This window comes from Juglans regia, chromosome 4 (assembly GCF_001411555.2).
Source record: "Juglans regia cultivar Chandler chromosome 4, Walnut 2.0, whole genome shotgun sequence".
NCBI classification, from domain to species: Eukaryota; Viridiplantae; Streptophyta; class Magnoliopsida; order Fagales; family Juglandaceae; genus Juglans; species Juglans regia.
This window is the reverse complement of record NC_049904.1, coordinates 30806234-30823332: the sequence shown is the minus strand read 5'-3', so window position 1 is coordinate 30823332 and position 17099 is coordinate 30806234. Positions and strand designations below refer to the sequence as shown.

General features: G+C 38.1%; 1 protein-coding gene and 1 long non-coding RNA gene across 6 annotated transcripts; one reads left to right on the top strand and one right to left on the bottom strand.

The window, feature by feature from the left end:
- Positions 1–3179: 3179 nt before the first annotated feature.
- Positions 3180–6122, top strand: LOC109019005. 3 transcript variants are annotated; one of them, XR_004801356.1, is made up of 4 exons: positions 3180–3454; positions 3573–3650; positions 4254–4749; positions 5424–6122. It is a non-coding gene; the product is annotated as an uncharacterized LOC109019005 (long non-coding RNA). The 3 variants fall into 3 exon arrangements; XR_004801357.1 differs by having other exon boundaries at positions 3573–3664; XR_004801355.1 differs by having other exon boundaries at positions 3573–4749.
- A 295-nt stretch (positions 6123–6417) lies between these two features.
- Positions 6418–12565, bottom strand: LOC109019003 (probable E3 ubiquitin-protein ligase RHC1A). 3 transcript variants are annotated; one of them, XM_035689465.1, is made up of 3 exons: positions 12351–12493; positions 12125–12258; positions 6418–8092 (listed from the first exon to the last, which is right to left on the bottom strand). In XM_035689465.1, the coding sequence occupies exon 3, from the start codon at positions 8006–8008 to the stop codon at positions 7076–7078; it is 933 nt and encodes a 310-aa protein (XP_035545358.1). In that variant the 5' UTR covers positions 8009–8092; positions 12125–12258; positions 12351–12493; the 3' UTR covers positions 6418–7075. The 3 variants fall into 3 exon arrangements, with proteins under 3 accessions (XP_035545358.1, XP_018856758.1, XP_018856759.1); XM_019001213.2 differs by lacking the exon at positions 12125–12258 and having other exon boundaries at positions 6418–8101; positions 12351–12565; XM_019001214.2 differs by lacking the exon at positions 12125–12258 and having other exon boundaries at positions 12351–12550.
- Positions 12566–17099: the final 4534 nt, after the last annotated feature.

Genomic DNA, 17099 nt, shown 5'->3' with positions numbered 1-17099 from the left:
GTCATTTTATAAAAAAATGATATTCATTATTAAAAAATTATTTTTTTCTTGTAGGTCTCGTATTTATTTATTTTTTTTAAAGTGATTGAGCAAAACTTACGTACTCACAATTACAACTATCATTTCTCTTAAAATATAAATATAATATATTAGATTATCTCAAGATGTGATGTTATTTTATTATTTATGTTAATAAATTTAATAATTTCGCATATCATTGAAATGCTACATTATTTGTATTTCAAAATTACCTAATTATTTGTTCACTTTAATTAAAAGAGAATTAGAGAATAATATAACCTCCGAAGAAAAAAGAAATTGTTGGATTCACGAATCACTATACTTGTGCACCGTTTTCTAACCCAACTTAGAAGGCAAAAAATATCTTTCTAACATTATCCTTATCAGTACCATTGTTACCACTTATTATGGATGAAGTTTTTTTTTTTTTTAATTAAAATAAGTTTTTTCTAAATTGGACTGCATAAAACTTTCTCTATTCCATCTATAAAATTTATGTGTCATTTTAGCATGTGACAAGTATATATTTTTGTGTGACATATTTTAAAAGTACATGTTTATCATATGCTTAACAGATATATGATAATTTCTCGAATGAGTTTGAAGAAATTTCTTACAATCCAAAAAAAAAAACTATTTATTTATTATGAGGATGAAAAGCATTAAGAAAATCAATCGCCAAGTGAGATCGTGACATTGCGAATCTTTTCCGCAACTCAAAGGACATTTAGGCTGCGTTTGGATATTGAGTTGAGTTATATTGAGTTGAAATAATAAAATATTATTTTTTAATATTATTATTATCTTATGATTTGAAAAAAGTTGTAATGATGGGTTGAGATGAGACTGTTAACCAAACATACCCGTTTCGTTTGGATAGTTAAAGTGTTTAATCTCATTTCATCATTACAACTTTTTTAAAATTTCACACAAAATATGATAAGCCATTCAACTTTTTCAAATCTCAAAACAATAATAATATTTAAAAAATAATATTCAAACAATATTTTATTAAAATTTCATATTTCATCTAAAATAATCTTATCTCATCTTACTATCTAAACCGCACCTTACTTCTTCTCCTATGTGTTCTACCATTCTTTCACTCACTTCTAATTATGCAGCAAAAGGATTTTCTAATCCCATATTGAACCACAGAATCATCATTTTTTTCTTTCCTCCGATCAGTTTCATTACTGCGAAAAACAAGTGCCTTCTTTTGGGATCCAATAATTAAGTATGAAAAATGCTAATTATATTTCTACACGTGTCAGTGATTGATATGCTAAAAATTAATACGTAAAATTGTAAATACATATAATACTACTCTTTTAACTCGTATGGTTATATGACATGTAACCAAATGATTGTTAATGATGGATTTCTTATTTGTGGATGCATTTGAGATATGTCTACGACTTGCCCTAACGACCTACAACCATAAATAAAAACTCGGGGGATCAAGTGGGGATGCCTCCAATACTTAGGTTAAAAATAAGTTATGCTCTTACTAAGACCCATGAATCTATGAATCAATTATATGTATTTGATAGGTTATTTATAGAGGTCGAGGTGACCCAATATGATAAAACATCTCTATAGGTACGATCTTCAATATCCAATTTTGTGTGTTAATTTTTGGAGCATGATTCAGCCGTTGAGAGCGCTATCCAATGTGAATATCTCGGACAGATTTACCTTTATAGATCTGTATCTCGTCATGATACATTATGTTGGATTTTCATATTAGTCACGCTCTTATATGATTTGTCTCTATGGACTAATCCCGATATTAGAGGGATGCCGATGAATGAATTTATTAATGAACCTATATGATGCATTTGATGCAGTTTGATCCTTTGGCTGATCTTTGTCACGTGAATTTCACGTGACCATGATCTTTAATCTGTGTTTGGTAAGTAAAGTAGTCTATTCACAAACAGTTCACTATTATTTACTACTTTTTCACTCTATTCATATATCATCTGAGATCACTTCTGCATCCAAACGTAGCCTTAGTCACCTGTAACTCTTTTTTCACCTACTAAACACATTTATACTCAACATGATCATCCTCTCCCTCAATAGGTATTTTCTACTCAAATTTCTTCCAAACTCTTCAATTTATTCATGATTTAAACCTGAACATATTGTATACAGACTTTATACTACCATATATCTCTTATTTAAACTAGTAAAAATATCACACAAAAAAAGAGGCTTTTATTTGGTCACGCTGAACATCAAGCAGGTCGTATCTACCATCAAACCCTATCAAGTAGGACCAATACATCTGGACGGCACTTTGATGTTTTGTATTGTCACCATTGGCCATGATATTTTTGTTGTTTATCATGCTGCTGTTTTTTTCTCCCAAGGTTTTTTTTATGCATGTGTGAATTGTACATAACTAATTGACATTTAAAGAGGTATAAAATGGCGTTGTAAATTTAATTAAATCCAACACTAAGCACAAAAACAAATCTATTTTGACCCCATAACAAAAAAATCATCCATACAAACTTAAAAAAAAAAAAAAAAACAAGAGACAAAATCTCTCTCCTAAGTCCAAACAAAAAAACTAAAAACTAAACTATTTTTCAAGATTTCTTTCATAACGAAAAATTCTATACATCAGCTACTATTTATTTTCACATCTTATATTTAGAATTTTTTTTTTTCATAAGATGCAAGCGTATTTTTTTTAAAATGTGAAATGTGAAATAGTGAATAGTAATTGATAAAAAAACTTTTATTTCATAATTATTAAAATGCTATAAAAGATCTAATCTTTTCTCAAAAGGTTTGGAAAAGAGGAGATGAGTGTCTCACTCGTCTAGAAGAGAGTCTCATTCAAGGATATTAAAATATCGAGATCATGCAAAAATGATATTTAACACTCATTTGATAATCATATTTAACAAATATTATAGATAATATAGTCTTGTCAATTCTATATCCCACGTTTTATTTTTTATTTATTTTTTCATCATTCTTTCAATATTTTTACGGAAAAAAAAAACCTCATAATTAAATATTCATGTGAATGGTGTCGGCTAGTCCTAAATTTATTATTTGTGAAAAAAAAAATCCTTTGTTATATTATAAAATCATTTAATTGGATATTTACGCGAGTCGAACAGCCACTGCGTGTCTACTGTATGCTCTCGCTCTCCCTCTCCCTCGAATAATGAATTCACATTTTTCTTCGTCCCCGCTGCAATAATTCTATTTTTGAAGGCTCTACACTATATATGCACCATCCACGGGCCCGTGCGAGATTTCGAATTTCGATCAATTTTCTCAGCGAGGTTTCGAGCTTTCTGAGGTTCTTCCGCACATTTCACTAACTCTCTCTCTCACGATTGCTCCGTTCATTGCCTTAAATTTATTTTCCTACAAGGGAAAAAAGCCGTAGTTTCTGACGAAGAGGGTAACCCCTCGACAACCCCAAGTTTCATTTATTTCTTCGACTAGAAAGAGGCCTCAGAACTTTCTGTATTTCCTCACATTGACACATTGGTCTCCTTTGTTGTTGGACTTGAACGCAGACGAGGTCGAAGAGGAGGACGACAGGGAGCCCGTTGACGTGGATGCAGTCCGCGAGATCGATGACGATGAAAAAGACGGTATTCGCTTTCGGGTTGTTATTTAGGGCTGAAACTTGGGATTCTGGGTTTCATTTGCGTTTTGTTTTGGTGAATTCGCTGGGGTGGTTTACTGGATTGATTGGTGGGTTGGGGTTCCAAGTCCACAAATTGCGGTCCGTTTGTTTGCATGGAGATTGGAGAGTAACAATGGTTTCTGGTGAAGTTTTTTTTTCTTTCTTTAATGGAGTATGTTCGGTTGATGAGAATGCGGGAAAGGGAAAATTTTTTTGTCTCGGGTTTGAATTTTATGCAAGTATTATTAGTCCCAGTCGTCATAACTCCCACCGCTGGGAGCTTCAGCTGGGGGCTCCCGCTAGCGTATTTTGGAATTGAATAGCTTCTGTCTTGAATGAGTACAACTAACAAAAGAATGAAATCAGATATCTTATCATCGAGTGAAAGATGGATTGCGTGTTGAAGTGTCCACAGGCTTTAGATTTTATTGCTTAGATGTTATCATCGAGGAAAAGATGTCATGTTTACCATGAGCACTTGTTCCTCATGATGTTGCTTTGTAGATTTGACCTTGGCTTCAATGAAATAATAATAATTTTTTTCTGTGTTTACTGATTGAAACCCTAGGTAATGGATCCATATGTTAATCCCTTAGTGTCTCACTTAAAGTCGATGCTAAGTTATCGCAAGTTCAGGAGGGCACAAAAGTGGAAGTTGATGAACTCAGGATGATCGAGTAATCAGAGTATACTATGAGAATAGTTTCTTGCTTTTGCATCTCTCTCATGAGCATCCGGGCACATTCATCCTGACTTATATAAGGAGTACAAACTACAAACCAGCACCATGAGTATGTTGGCCTATATCCAAAGGGATTGAAGTTCTGGAAAAGGATGTTTGAGGACATTGTTTGGCTCGTGACATACTTTCAGAGACATATTGATGATCCTCAATCGGCACACTCTCTCAGGTCAGTCGCTTCCAGGGTGCCGATGCGAAGTCCTTCAACTGGGGGCAGTTCGGGGCATCCATGGGTAGTGGCTGGGGTGGTCCGACGAAGGAGATAATTGGAGAGGTCAGTCTTATGACAGGGATCGCGCTTCTACACCTGGTTCAAGAACAGGTCAACTCTGCAGAAACATAAGATGTCTAACATGTTTCCACAGTTCTGATTTGTGTTACGGTCTCCCTCTCTCTCTCTATATTTTTTTTTACCGTTTTGAAATGCAAGTGTATGCAAACCATTTATATAATTATTTCAAGGCAATAGTAGTTCTTAGGTGTATTTAACCCCTAGTCATGACACCGTCTCAGAGCAGAAACGGGTGCTAGATGTCATGAGCTCACTATGCCATTGACTTTGTTTATTCTAGAATTTACATTCTCACTTTGCAACTTGTTGCATGTTTTATCCAAAGGATAGTTTGTTACGGTCTGCATGATGTTTTTTTTCCTAGGCTGATTTTTATTCTAAATTTTCCTTTGCGAATAGCGTTTACACACAAAAATTTGGATTCTGGCAAATTATTGTTGAATTTCCTGATCCGAGAATTTAATATCCTTTAAAAATGAACATTTTAAATTTTGTGCATTTGCATTTCCTAGTTAAAAAACCCTTATTTTTCTATGGTTGATCTCGTCATATTATCTCTTTTTCTCATTAAGATGTTCTTTTTGATAAACATCTTGGGCTACCTCTGTTCTGTATATGTTATTACTTCCTGATTTGTTGCCAAACTTCGAGTATTGCTTTGTTGCTTTGTCTAGAATTTGTGACGAATGCGTTCGGTTTGACAGGACAAAATGATCACAGAAATGGCAGTGGCTGAGATGGACATCTCAGTGGGTTGCCTAGGCCATATGGTGGGCGTGGAGTTGTGGGCGTGGTCGAGGCTCATTTAACAGTAGCAGAGAAAATAATTCCAGCAATGAGAGACAGAATTCCGGTTATGATGCTACTAAATGGGATTCAGATTGCAAGGATGGGGAAGATGGTTGGGGCGATTTTCCAAGTGCTAAAATTCAGAAGTCACCTGGCAGGGAAGCTTTCCCAAGTGGTTGGGGCACCAGGGGAAGCGACAGGTGGTAGTAGTTGGGGTGGTGATGGAGCTAGCGGTGGTGGCGGAGGAAATTGGAGTGGTGCCATTGCAAATGATGCTACTCCTGATGACGGGAGTTTGGGTTGGGGAACGGCTCCTAAGAGAAGTTCTTCAGAGTCCCAAACCGGGAATGGATGGTCTGGAAGAAGTCGCGGTGGTTGGTGAACCGTGAAGCCCGATAAACTCTAGTACATCTTCCTTTTCAGGTCGCCCATTTCCATCCACAACTAGTATCCACGTTTTCAAATGGCAACCATGGCGGCCGTTAAAGTCGGACCCATTTTGGAACTTTCCTGGCCTCGAGTAAATTATGGAATTGATTGTAATGATCAATACTCGACGCTTTATATCTAGTTCATTTAAATTATAATTTCGTAGTAAAATGATCTTTTCGCAATGATTGGCTGCAGACTGAAGGCATTCTCTCTAACAGTGTTGAAAATGAACGATGCATGTTTTGGATTAACAACAAAAACAAAACAAACATATTACTGCGCAGTGCTGCACATCGGCCGACGGTCTTCTAGCCGAATAGCGTCATGAACAGTCTTCTGGGTCCATGATTGAAGGTTCAAACCCTCCCAACTATTAAGATTGTTGTCCCTAAAAAACATTACCTCGCAAAGAAAAGAATGCTGCGCATTGAACATATCGGTAACCAAATCTGAACCCATTTGTCGGTACCATGTGAATTGTATTTTTGAGCAGCATAGCAGTAGCTTATTTCCATACTTTGGTAAATAGAATTCACATCGAATATATCAATACCAGACCCACTCGCCAGTTGCTTTGGCTGCTGAGAAAAAAGAAAAAGAACACATCTGACACGAACTAGAGACCAAGTAAAGCTCTTCTTTATACATGGCTACAGTGAGAAAAGGTCCCCAGCGTACTTTATAGGATACAGGCTCGTGAATTCGTTTCAGTTGGCACCGAGGAGACAGGACTCTATGCCTGGTTGATGAATTGATCTTCCTCCTCTGAATACCTCAATGTTTCGTTCTCTGAATCTTACCCATGAAACGTACCAGTATGCACTCTTCTAACTTGAGAACTTGCAAAGCCCATTTCGTACTTGGGATACAAGTGAAAACAAAGCCAACCCTTTACTCTCTAGGATCAACATCAAACCGACACAATCATGAAGCATAAAAAGGCAGGAACAGGAACACTGAAGCAGCCAAGGTTATTCACCCAAAGTGAAGTCATTTACATAAAAAGCACAGCTAAGTACAAAACATAAAAAGACCATCATTCACCAATCAAGCAACATACTCCCACTCCGCTAATCTTGATCACAATGGCAATAAACGGAAATGGCGATCTAAACAAAGAACTTTAGCCAAAACGCTACCCAGAATAACCCAGCTGCTGGTTGTTGTCACGAATAGTTGGAGAGCTGCTTCCAGCAGTTCCATTATGGTTTGAGCTCGAATTAGATGTGCGGAATGGCCACAGATAAGAGAATGGATTCCTTCTTCCTTGATCATTCCTATTATTCTCCCTTCCCTCAGCATTACTAACATAAGTGCTGCTTCTACTTCGATTATTTGTACTACGGCCACTATTCATTCCTTGTGGTGGCAGCTCTTGGCGGCATACAGGGCATGAATTGTGCTGGATTAGCCATGGGACAATACAGTCTGAGTGATATATATGATTACATGGCATTTGCCTTGCTTCAGACCCTAGCTCGAATTTATCTTTGCATACAGGACAGTGCGAATCGGAACCAAGATGCCTCTGTGCGATCTTAATAGTTGGCATCGCATTGATTGAAGATCTAGATGCCGGGAGAGGACCTCTCTGATCATTAGCTGAAAGCTGTTCAAACAGCTCTTCCAGTCCAGGGCCTACAAAATAATCACCTGCATTACCCCATGCAAGACCAATCCCGGGAGTCCCATTTAAAAGAGCTTCAAGCCCACCATTTCCGGACAATCTAAAAGGAATTTGACGACCAAAAACCAGCAAAGGACCCACACCAGGAGCATGTTCCGGAACTGAATCTGATCTAGCTCTGAAGCCTCTGATGTCATGGCTATGGCTCCTGTCTACCAATCGATGCCTCATAACAGCTGAGAAAGCTTCCATAAGTCCTGACCTCCTGTCATGATCTTCATCAATATCCAGTCCAAGGAAATCAAATGGGTTGATGTGCACCATATCATCAAGTTCTTGAATAAATCCTCCATTACAGCTGTCGCACACTGCATCTCGTCCTCGCAGTCGAACTGGTTGCCTGCACCGGTAACACCAATGGGTGTTTCTTCCACTTGACATTCTTTTATCTCCCTCTCCCCCTGGGAAGTCTTGAAAACCAAGCCTAAGACTCTTCCCTCGAACTCCTTGATCTTTATCTGCTATCTGAACATACTGTTTAAGTTACCAATATAGATTATATATCACAAAAAGCCTCTGAAACAAAGTAGGAATAAAAACTTGAAGCAAATAAACAGGAATAATGGATTATAATATCACAGCCTAATATTCACCAACAAGGACCAAAAACAAAGTAAAAAAAACTAATACCCTACTACTACTACTACTACTACTACTACTACTACTACTACAACAAAAAGGGAGGCATGATGACACTAAAAAATTTCTGCATTCGCCATCCCATATGAATGACTTTAAGGAAACCAATCATCATTGCTAACTCAACTTTAGATTGATTATTAGAATTGTAAACACTTCTCACTTAAAAATCTCAGAACGCTCCACACAGGCAGTGCAATGTTCTTATCAAAACACCAATTCTCTGTCTAATACTAAAACAAGCATAATTATCAGCCATCAATAGGTACTTACGTAGAATAAAGAATAACACCAAACAATTTCTACATGCATCATAGAAGTATTTCGAATTAAAGAAAAAATAGCTGTTTGGACCCATCGTTGAAATGAAAATACTTCCATCAAGTCTTATACATAATATCAAATGGAAAAACATGAAAGCATATGGAACCAATAAAGAAAATGATTGCTATGATTACCACTTGAAGATGATATAGTAAAGGAGAGAAACAACTATACCCAAATCCAAGTACTATCATTTTTTTATTATATAAGTAAAAATCCAAGTACTATCAGTTATGCCGATCCCCCATTTTCATTTGTAGGCCAACTGAGAATGGAATTCCTCCAAGAAAATCCTTGTAGAACACGATAAAACGTTTTTAATTTACCATAAGCATTCCAATACACCATAGAAGAATATACATGTCACAGAAATAAATCCTCAATTGAAGCACCAGAAGGAAATCCGTAACGGAATTTAAACAACAAGGAAGTATAAATTTCCAAGTTCTAAGATTTGGAGGAATAGGCGTTGAGGGGAAATGCTTCGGAAGAGGCACTATTGAGGAAGAGTGTTGTGGTGACTGAATTAGAGAGGGTCTTGTTGATGGAGGAAATATCGTGGCGCCAAAAATCCAAGACTCTTTGGTTAAAAGAAGAGGATAAATGTACGAAGTTTTTTCATAGAGTGGCCAATTCTCATAGGCGTAACAACACTATTGAGTCCCTTAAGTCAGGTAATCAAGTTCTCTCTTCTCCCTCTGATTTAGAGAGCCATATTGTGAATTAGTATGAGAATCTGCTCATGAAGCCGACTGGTTGGAGGCCAAAGCTCGATGGTTTGCCTTTTGAGTCCATTGACACGCAGAGTACGAGCTGGTTGGAAATACCTTTTGAAGAAGATGAGGTACAGAAGATCATTAGTAGCATGGCCAAAGACAAAGCACCTGGATCGGATGGGTTTTCGATGGGGTTTTTCCAACAATGTTGGGAGATAGTGAAATGTGATGTTATGCGGGTCTTTTTTGAATTCCATGCTTTCCAAAAATTCAAAAAATGCTTCAATGCGACGTTCATAGCCCTTGTTTCGAAGAAACAGGGAGTGTTGGAAGTCAAAGATTTTCGTCCCATTAGTCTAGTGAGTAAGATCTATAAAATTATCTCCAAGGTGCTGGCTAATCGTTTAAGTGTGGTGATGGAGCAAATCATTTTGAAGTCTCAAAATGCCTTTGTGCGGGGGAGGCAGATACTTGATTGAGTTCTTATTGCTAATGAGTGTCTAAATCAGAGGTTAAAGGAAGGTAAATCAGGTATACTTTGTAAGCTTGACATGGAAAAAACCTATGATCATGTAAATTGGGATTTTCTCCTTTACCTACTCAGGAGATGTGGTTTCGGTAACAAGTGGATCTCATGGATTCGATATTGCATAACTACTGTGCGTTTCTCAGTGCTTGTTAATGGTAATCCAGTGGGTTTCTTTTGTAGCTCACGCGGTTTGAGGCAAGGGGATCCATTGTCTCCATTTCTTTTCGTTATTGTTATGGAGACACTAGGCCGGATGGTGAAGGCAGTCGTTGATAGAGGCTATATAGCGGGTTTTTCAACAGGCAATGGTACTTTTGGTTCTGTCATGATCTCACATCTTTTATTTGCAGATGATACACTTCTCTTTTGTGAAGCGGAGGTGGGTCAAATCCAAGCCATAAGAGCACTCTTGTTGTGCTTCGAGATGGTGACGGGTCTCAAGGTTAATTTGGGCAAATCCGAGATGGTGGCGGTGGGTGTGGTGCCTCATATCAGTACACTAGCAGAAACGTTGGGGTGTGTAGTGGGTTCTTTGCCGATGAAATATTTGGGCCTTCCTTTGGGGGCCACTTTCAAAGCTAGAGGTATATGGAAAGGGGTTATTGAGAGAGTAGAGAAACGATTGGCAGGGTGGAAACGGTTGTATTTATCGAAGGGAGGGCGACTCACTTTGATCAATAGCACTTTATCCAACCTACCAACTTATTTCTTATCCCTATTCCCGTTGCCGGTAGGGGTGGCGCATCGTATTGAGAAATTATTTCGGAAGTTCTTGTGGGGTGGTCTTGGGGAAGAAACTAAATTCCATCTTGCTAGTTAGAATAAAGTTTGCTCTCTAGTTTCGAGTGGTGGTTTAGGTGTGCGCAATTTGAAGACTTTCAATAAAGCGCTTTTGGAAAAGTGGTTATGGAGGTATCAAGAAGAAGGGGAGTCATTGTGGAAGGAAGTGGTAGTCTCTAGACAGGAGGTGCTTGGGGGGGATGGTGCACTAATGAAGTAAGGGGGGGTATGGTGTGGGTTTGTGGAGATATATAAGGGGGGGATGGCAGTGCTTTGAAAATAATGTTAGATTTGTAGTCAGTCAGGGCACTCGCATCAAGTTTTGGCAGAATGTTTGGTGTGGAGAGCGTTCTTTGGAGAGGGCCTTTCCAGCTCTATATAATATTGCGGCTAATAGGGAGGCTTTGATAGCGGATTTGTGCTTGATTGCCCAAGACTCTTATCAGTGGAATATTTTATTCGCTCGGACTAATCATGATTGGGAGTTGTCTATTGTTTCAGAATTTTTTAGCGTGATATACTCTTTAGAAAGATTAACGGCACAGGATGATAGGTTACAATGAAGAGGCAAGGACAACAAGAAGTTCTCAGTCAAGACATACTATAAAATTCTGGTATCACAAGGTAATGAACATTTTCCATGGAAAAGTATTTGGAGGTCACGTGTACCTTCCAAAGTGGCCTTTTTTGTGTGGAATGCGGCACTTGGAAAAATTCTAACCACGGACAATCTAAGAAAGAGGGGACTCATAGTGATGGACTGGTGTTATTTATGCAAAAAAACATGGAGAATCAGTGGACCATCTACTATTGCATTGTGAGGTGTCGATAGAGTTGTGGAATGGGATATTTAGTAGGATGGATGTTGCATGGGTTATGCCGGCAAAGGTGGTTGACTTGCTTGCTTGTTGGAAGGGTCTACAAGGTTGTTCACAAGTAACAGCAGCTTGGAAGATGATCCCGTTGTGCATTATGTGGTGTGTTTGGATGGAAAGGAATGCACACTGCTTTGAAAATAGGGAGCGATCGATGGAGGAGCTTCAGAATTTTTTTCAACACACTTTTCTTTTATGGTTCTCAGCCATTGTTCTAAATGGAAACGGTGTACATGAGTTCCTAGCTCTAATTTAGTTTTTTAAGAATGTATTTAGGTGTTTTCTATTGTATACTCCATGTGTACATAGGCCATGCCTATTTTCATTCATATTAATGAAAATTACTTTTTACTGATAAAAAAAAAAAAAAAAAAGATTTGTTTTAAATTTTTTCTAGTTAAGAAAAAGCCAAATCCACCCTGGAAAATAAGATTGATTTCTACATATTAAAAAGACAGTTATTGCGTGACAGATCTAATTCGGCGCTTAAACAACCAAGAAAACCATATATCCAAGATAATGCAACAACCCTTTTTTGGTTGCATAGAAAACCAATGAAAATAAAATAAAATCATATAACAATCATTAAAACACGGTTTGTATCAATTTTGGTTCCAAATTATGGAGTACTGACCTGAAACCAATCCAAGGGTAGGATCGACCTTAAGCGTATCAAAATCTTGGTTATTTATAGATTCCCAACTCACAGAAAATCCAAAAGACTCGAAATTCTTAAAACTTTTCAGTATCAATACCACATTTTCTCAGCTACCAAACAGAAAAGAACAAAACATTAAACAAATTTTTGCATTCGAGAATGCTAAGAAAGAAGTTTGGAGACTGTGTGGTATAGGGGTTACCTCTGAGAGATCGCAAGTCTTCAGTGGAGAGCGTCTGAGCGAGATACAAAGCTACAAAAAGGAAGCACCTGGGTCGTGAGCGGAGGAGACTCTCAAGCGTGGAGACCGGGATCTCTTTCACAAGTCTTTAACCAAGTTATCTAATGTCACACGTGGCGCGTACTGAGCACTTCTCTCTGCACTTTGCAGCACACTTCACTGTTCCTGTCTTTAGTGGACGACCACGCTAAAGTTACAATATTTAAATGGATAATAATAGATAGACTTATTCTTCTTATCACTTATTTTTTATTATTTTTTATTTAATAATTATAAAAATAATTAATAATTAAGAAAGTTAAAAAAATATTTAAAAAATAATAAAAATAATAAAAATTTCAAATAGATTATAAAATAATAAAAATGTGATAAAAGATAATAAATCTATCATTATTCTATTTATATATATATATATAAAAGCATGCTTTCAATTTATTAATTTTTTTATTTTACAATATTTAGATTTTGTTTACAGATTCTAAATCCTTTTTTCTTGACCCGATATCCATTGTTTTTTCTAATAAAATGACGTTAATAAGATTACTGTAGTATTAACTGTTAAAAAGAAATGATGATTATAATTATAAACGTCGCTACTTTTTTAAAAAAATAAGTAAATATAATATTTATATAAAAAAAATTAAAGACAAATATGATATTTTTTAGGAGTGGGCAGCGGGGCCCCGTTCCCCGCTGACCCGCCCTGTTCGCCCCGCCCCCGCACATGCGGGGCGGGGGATCCGGCCCGCTAAAGCGGGGTGCAGGGGGCCCCGCCCGCACCCCATGGATGATGCGGAGGCGGGGGACGAATGGGGCGAGGCCCCGCCCCGCTTTTCCCCCGCCCCGCTTGAGTTATATATATATAAAATATAATTAAAATTATATATATATAAAAAAAAAAACAAATAAGTAGAGTGAAACGGCGTCGTTTTGTTATAGACAAAACGGTGCCGTTTCACTTAGGTCTGGTAAGTGCCGGAAGTGAAACGGCGCCGTTTCACTATTAGTTAAGGTCCCCCCCCTTCCTCGCGTCTGCTTCCCATTTCTGCATTTCACTCTCCTTCTCGAACTCTCCTCTCTCACTCTCCGTTCTCACTCTCTGTCTCTGAGTCTCTCGCCGATTTCTCACACTCACTCTCTCTGACTCAGTCTCGCACTCGCATCCACAAGCCTCTCTCTCTCTCAGTCAAATCTCCGTCTCGCACGAGCAGCACCACCGCTGCCACTTCTCCGTCTCCGTCTCTCACTGGGATTTCGCCGCCATTGAAAGGTAAGAAATCCGAAACCCATTCTTTTTTTTTTTTTTTTTGGATTGGAGATTGGAGGAAGGTTGGGTTGAATTGGAGATGGAGGATGGGAAATTTGTGAATTTGTGTGCTGTGGAGAATTTTGTTTGTGTGTTTGATTCGTCTGTTTTTTTGTACTTGTTTGTTTGTTTTTGTTTGTAGATTGGAACCCTAAATCAATTTAGGGTTCCAATCCGAAATTTGTGCTTCAAATTTAGGGGTTTCAATCGAAACCCCTAAATTTTAGGGTTTCGAATTGAACCCCTAAATCAATTTAAGGGTTCAATCCGAAACCCTAAATTGAGTTAGGGGTTTCAATTGAAACCCCTAACTCAATTTTGAGGTTTCAATTGAAACCCCCTCAATTTAGAGTTTCGGATTGAACCCCTAAATTGATTTAGGGGTTCAATCCGAAACCCTTTGGGGTTTCAATTGAAACCCCCCTCAAGTTTAGGGGTTTCGGACTGAACCCCTAAAATTGAGGGAGTTTCAATCCGAAACCCCAAACTGAAATTGGGGTTTCGGATTGAAACCCCCTCAATTTTAGGGTTTCAATTTTTGGGGTTTCGGATTGAAACCCCTAACTCAATTTAGGGGTTTCAATTGAAACCCCTAAAATTGAGGGGTTTCGGATTGAACCCCTAAAATTGAGGGGGTTTCAATTTGGGGTTTCAATTGAAACCCCTAACTCAATTTTAGGGGTTTCAATTGAAACACCTAAAATTGAGGGGGTTTCAATCCGAAACCCCAATTTCAATTTGGGGTTTCAATTGAGACCCCTAACTCAATTTAGGGGTTTGAATTGAAACCCCCTCAAGTTGAGGGGTTTCGGATTGAACCCCTAAAATTGAGGGGGTTTCAATCTGAAACCCCAATTTCAGTTTGGGGTTTCAATTGAAACCCCTAACTCAATTTAAGGGTTTATGTTTGGAATTATGTCGTACGTGATTGATAAGTGCATGTTTGGAATTATGTCGCATGTTGATTGATTTTTTTATTTTTTGTTGTGTTGTGGAATCAGGAATGTCTTCTCAAAGAGAGTTCATTGATAGCTCTCCCACCCCTACCAGTACCCCTGCCCCTACCAGTACCCCTGACGCAAAACCTAACCCTACTCCAACCCCTGGGAGTGGGAATACACCTTGCCCCGCCCCTAAGCCCACACAAAGTAAGGAACCTGTTTCCGTAGTTTGATCTCATTTTACCAAACTAGAGGGTGGTGACCCCAATAACCCACAAGCTAAATGTAATTATTGTGGAAAAATATATGGATGTCACTATAGGAAACATGGTACATCCCAGTTAAAGGCCCATTTAGAGGAACAATGCAAGAAGAGTCCAATATTAAGATCCTTAGTGGAGAAGGGTCAATCAAGACTAGAAATTGGACTGAAAAAAATGGCGGATGGGAGTAGTGGGGGTTCAACATTGAAGGGGTTCACAAAGTATAATGTTGATGAGTGTAGAAGGAAGTTAGCTCGTATGGTTGTCATAGACGAGCTACCTTTTCAGTTTGTGGATGGGAGAGGGTTCCAAGAATTTGTCCAAGAATTGTAACCTAGATTTATGCTTCCTTCTCGCCACACTGTGGCAAAGGATATTAAAAAGATGTACTGGAAAAATAAAGATGTTTTGAGGGGTCAATTAGCGGGTTTGGTAGTTTGTCTCACTACTGATACTTGGACTTCAGTCCAAAATTTTAATTATATGTCTTTGACTGTCCATTTCATTGATTCTGACTGGATTCTCCATAAAAAGATTATCAAGTTTTGTCAAATAACTGATCACAAGGGTGAGACAATTGGGAAGGCCTTAGAGGCCTCAATCAAGGAGTGGGGGTTGAGTAGGGTTTTGACAGTTTCGGTTGACAATGCCTCGTCTAATGATATCGCCTTGGGATATCTGAAAACTTATCTTAAAGAGGCAAATAAGACATTCTTGAGTGGTGAATATTTGCATGTTAGATGTTCTGCACATATCTTGAATCTAATTGTGACTGAGGGGTTAAAAGATGTTGATAACTCGGTTGCACGAGTTAGATTGGCTGTGAAATTTGTGAGGTCTTCTCCTTCTAGATTGGAGAAATTCAAAATTGCTGCGAAGAGTGTGGGCATAACATCAAAGAGGGGTCTTTGTACTGATGTTCCCACCAGATGGAACTCAACCTTCTTGATGTTGGAGGCGGCCCAAGAATATAAAAAAGCCTTTCAATTATTGGGTGATGAAGACATTCAATATGTCAAATACTTTGATGAGCACGGGAGTTTAGGATTGCCTAATGATGATGATTGGGAGGTAGTTGCTACATTTGTTGATTTTCTTGGGCTGTTTTATGAAGTCACGTTGAAGTTATCTGCTTCTTTGCACTCTACATGCTATGAATTTTGTCAACAAATATGTAGGGTGAAAGAAGAATTAGACGACATGTGTAGTGGTTCCAATCTAAGGATGAGGGGGATGGCATTGACCATGAGGGTCAAATTTGACAAGTATTGGGGAGATTTGACTATACTCAATATTTTGTTATATGTGGCTACTATTCTTGATCCCCGTCTAAAAATTTCTGGCATGTTATATGGTTTGGAACTTGCGTATGATTAGGCTTGGACTGATCTTATTGGTGAGATGGCCCGCGATACCCTTCATAGATTTTATGATGAGTTTAATGCAATTAAGGGTGGTACTACATCTACTACACCTACACATATCCCAACACCTCATCCAGACACCGGGGCAACAAAGAAGTGTAGATTGGCATGGACGAAAACCCTCGCACATAATCTCACACTAGTCCATCAATCTAAGGAGGTGGTTTCAGAGTTAGACAGTTATTTGTCAACGGATCTTATTCAAGATGATGATGATTTTGACATTTTAGGATGGTGGAAGGTAGCATCAAAGAAATATCACATCCTTTCTGAGATTGCCCGTTGTGTATTGGCCATCCCTATTAGCACCGTTGCCTCGGAGTCTGCCTTTAGTACCGGAGGGCGCATATTAGATCCTTTCCGTAGTTCATTGTCTCCTACAACTGTGGAGGCATTGATATGCACACAGAGTTGGACGATGGGAAAGGATATTTATGTTCCGAATGTGTTAGATTTTAAAGAGACCGACAAAGAGGGTGGTGATCAGTCTGGATCTGGACCATCTGGTAATTATTGTTTTTATTTTATTATTTTGATTTATTTATATTCATTTCAATTTCATCAGTATTTATTTATATTCATTTCAATTTCATCAGTATTAATTTTAGTATTGATTGTTGTAGCAACATATGAGACGACTCAGACGATGTCTACCTCCACTGCTATATGAACATGTGCTCAAGGCTCAAGTCTCAAGACTACCCATCCGGCCGCCCCAAATGTCACAGTCAAAGACCCAAACCGCTCGCATCTTTTTTTTGATTATTAATTTCGTA

What these genes read in the sequence shown, in the direction of transcription:
- LOC109019003 (XM_019001213.2), bottom strand. Translation starts at nt 8,008, where the DNA reads ATGTCAAGTGGAAGAAACACCCATTGGTGTTACCGGTGCAGGCAACCA.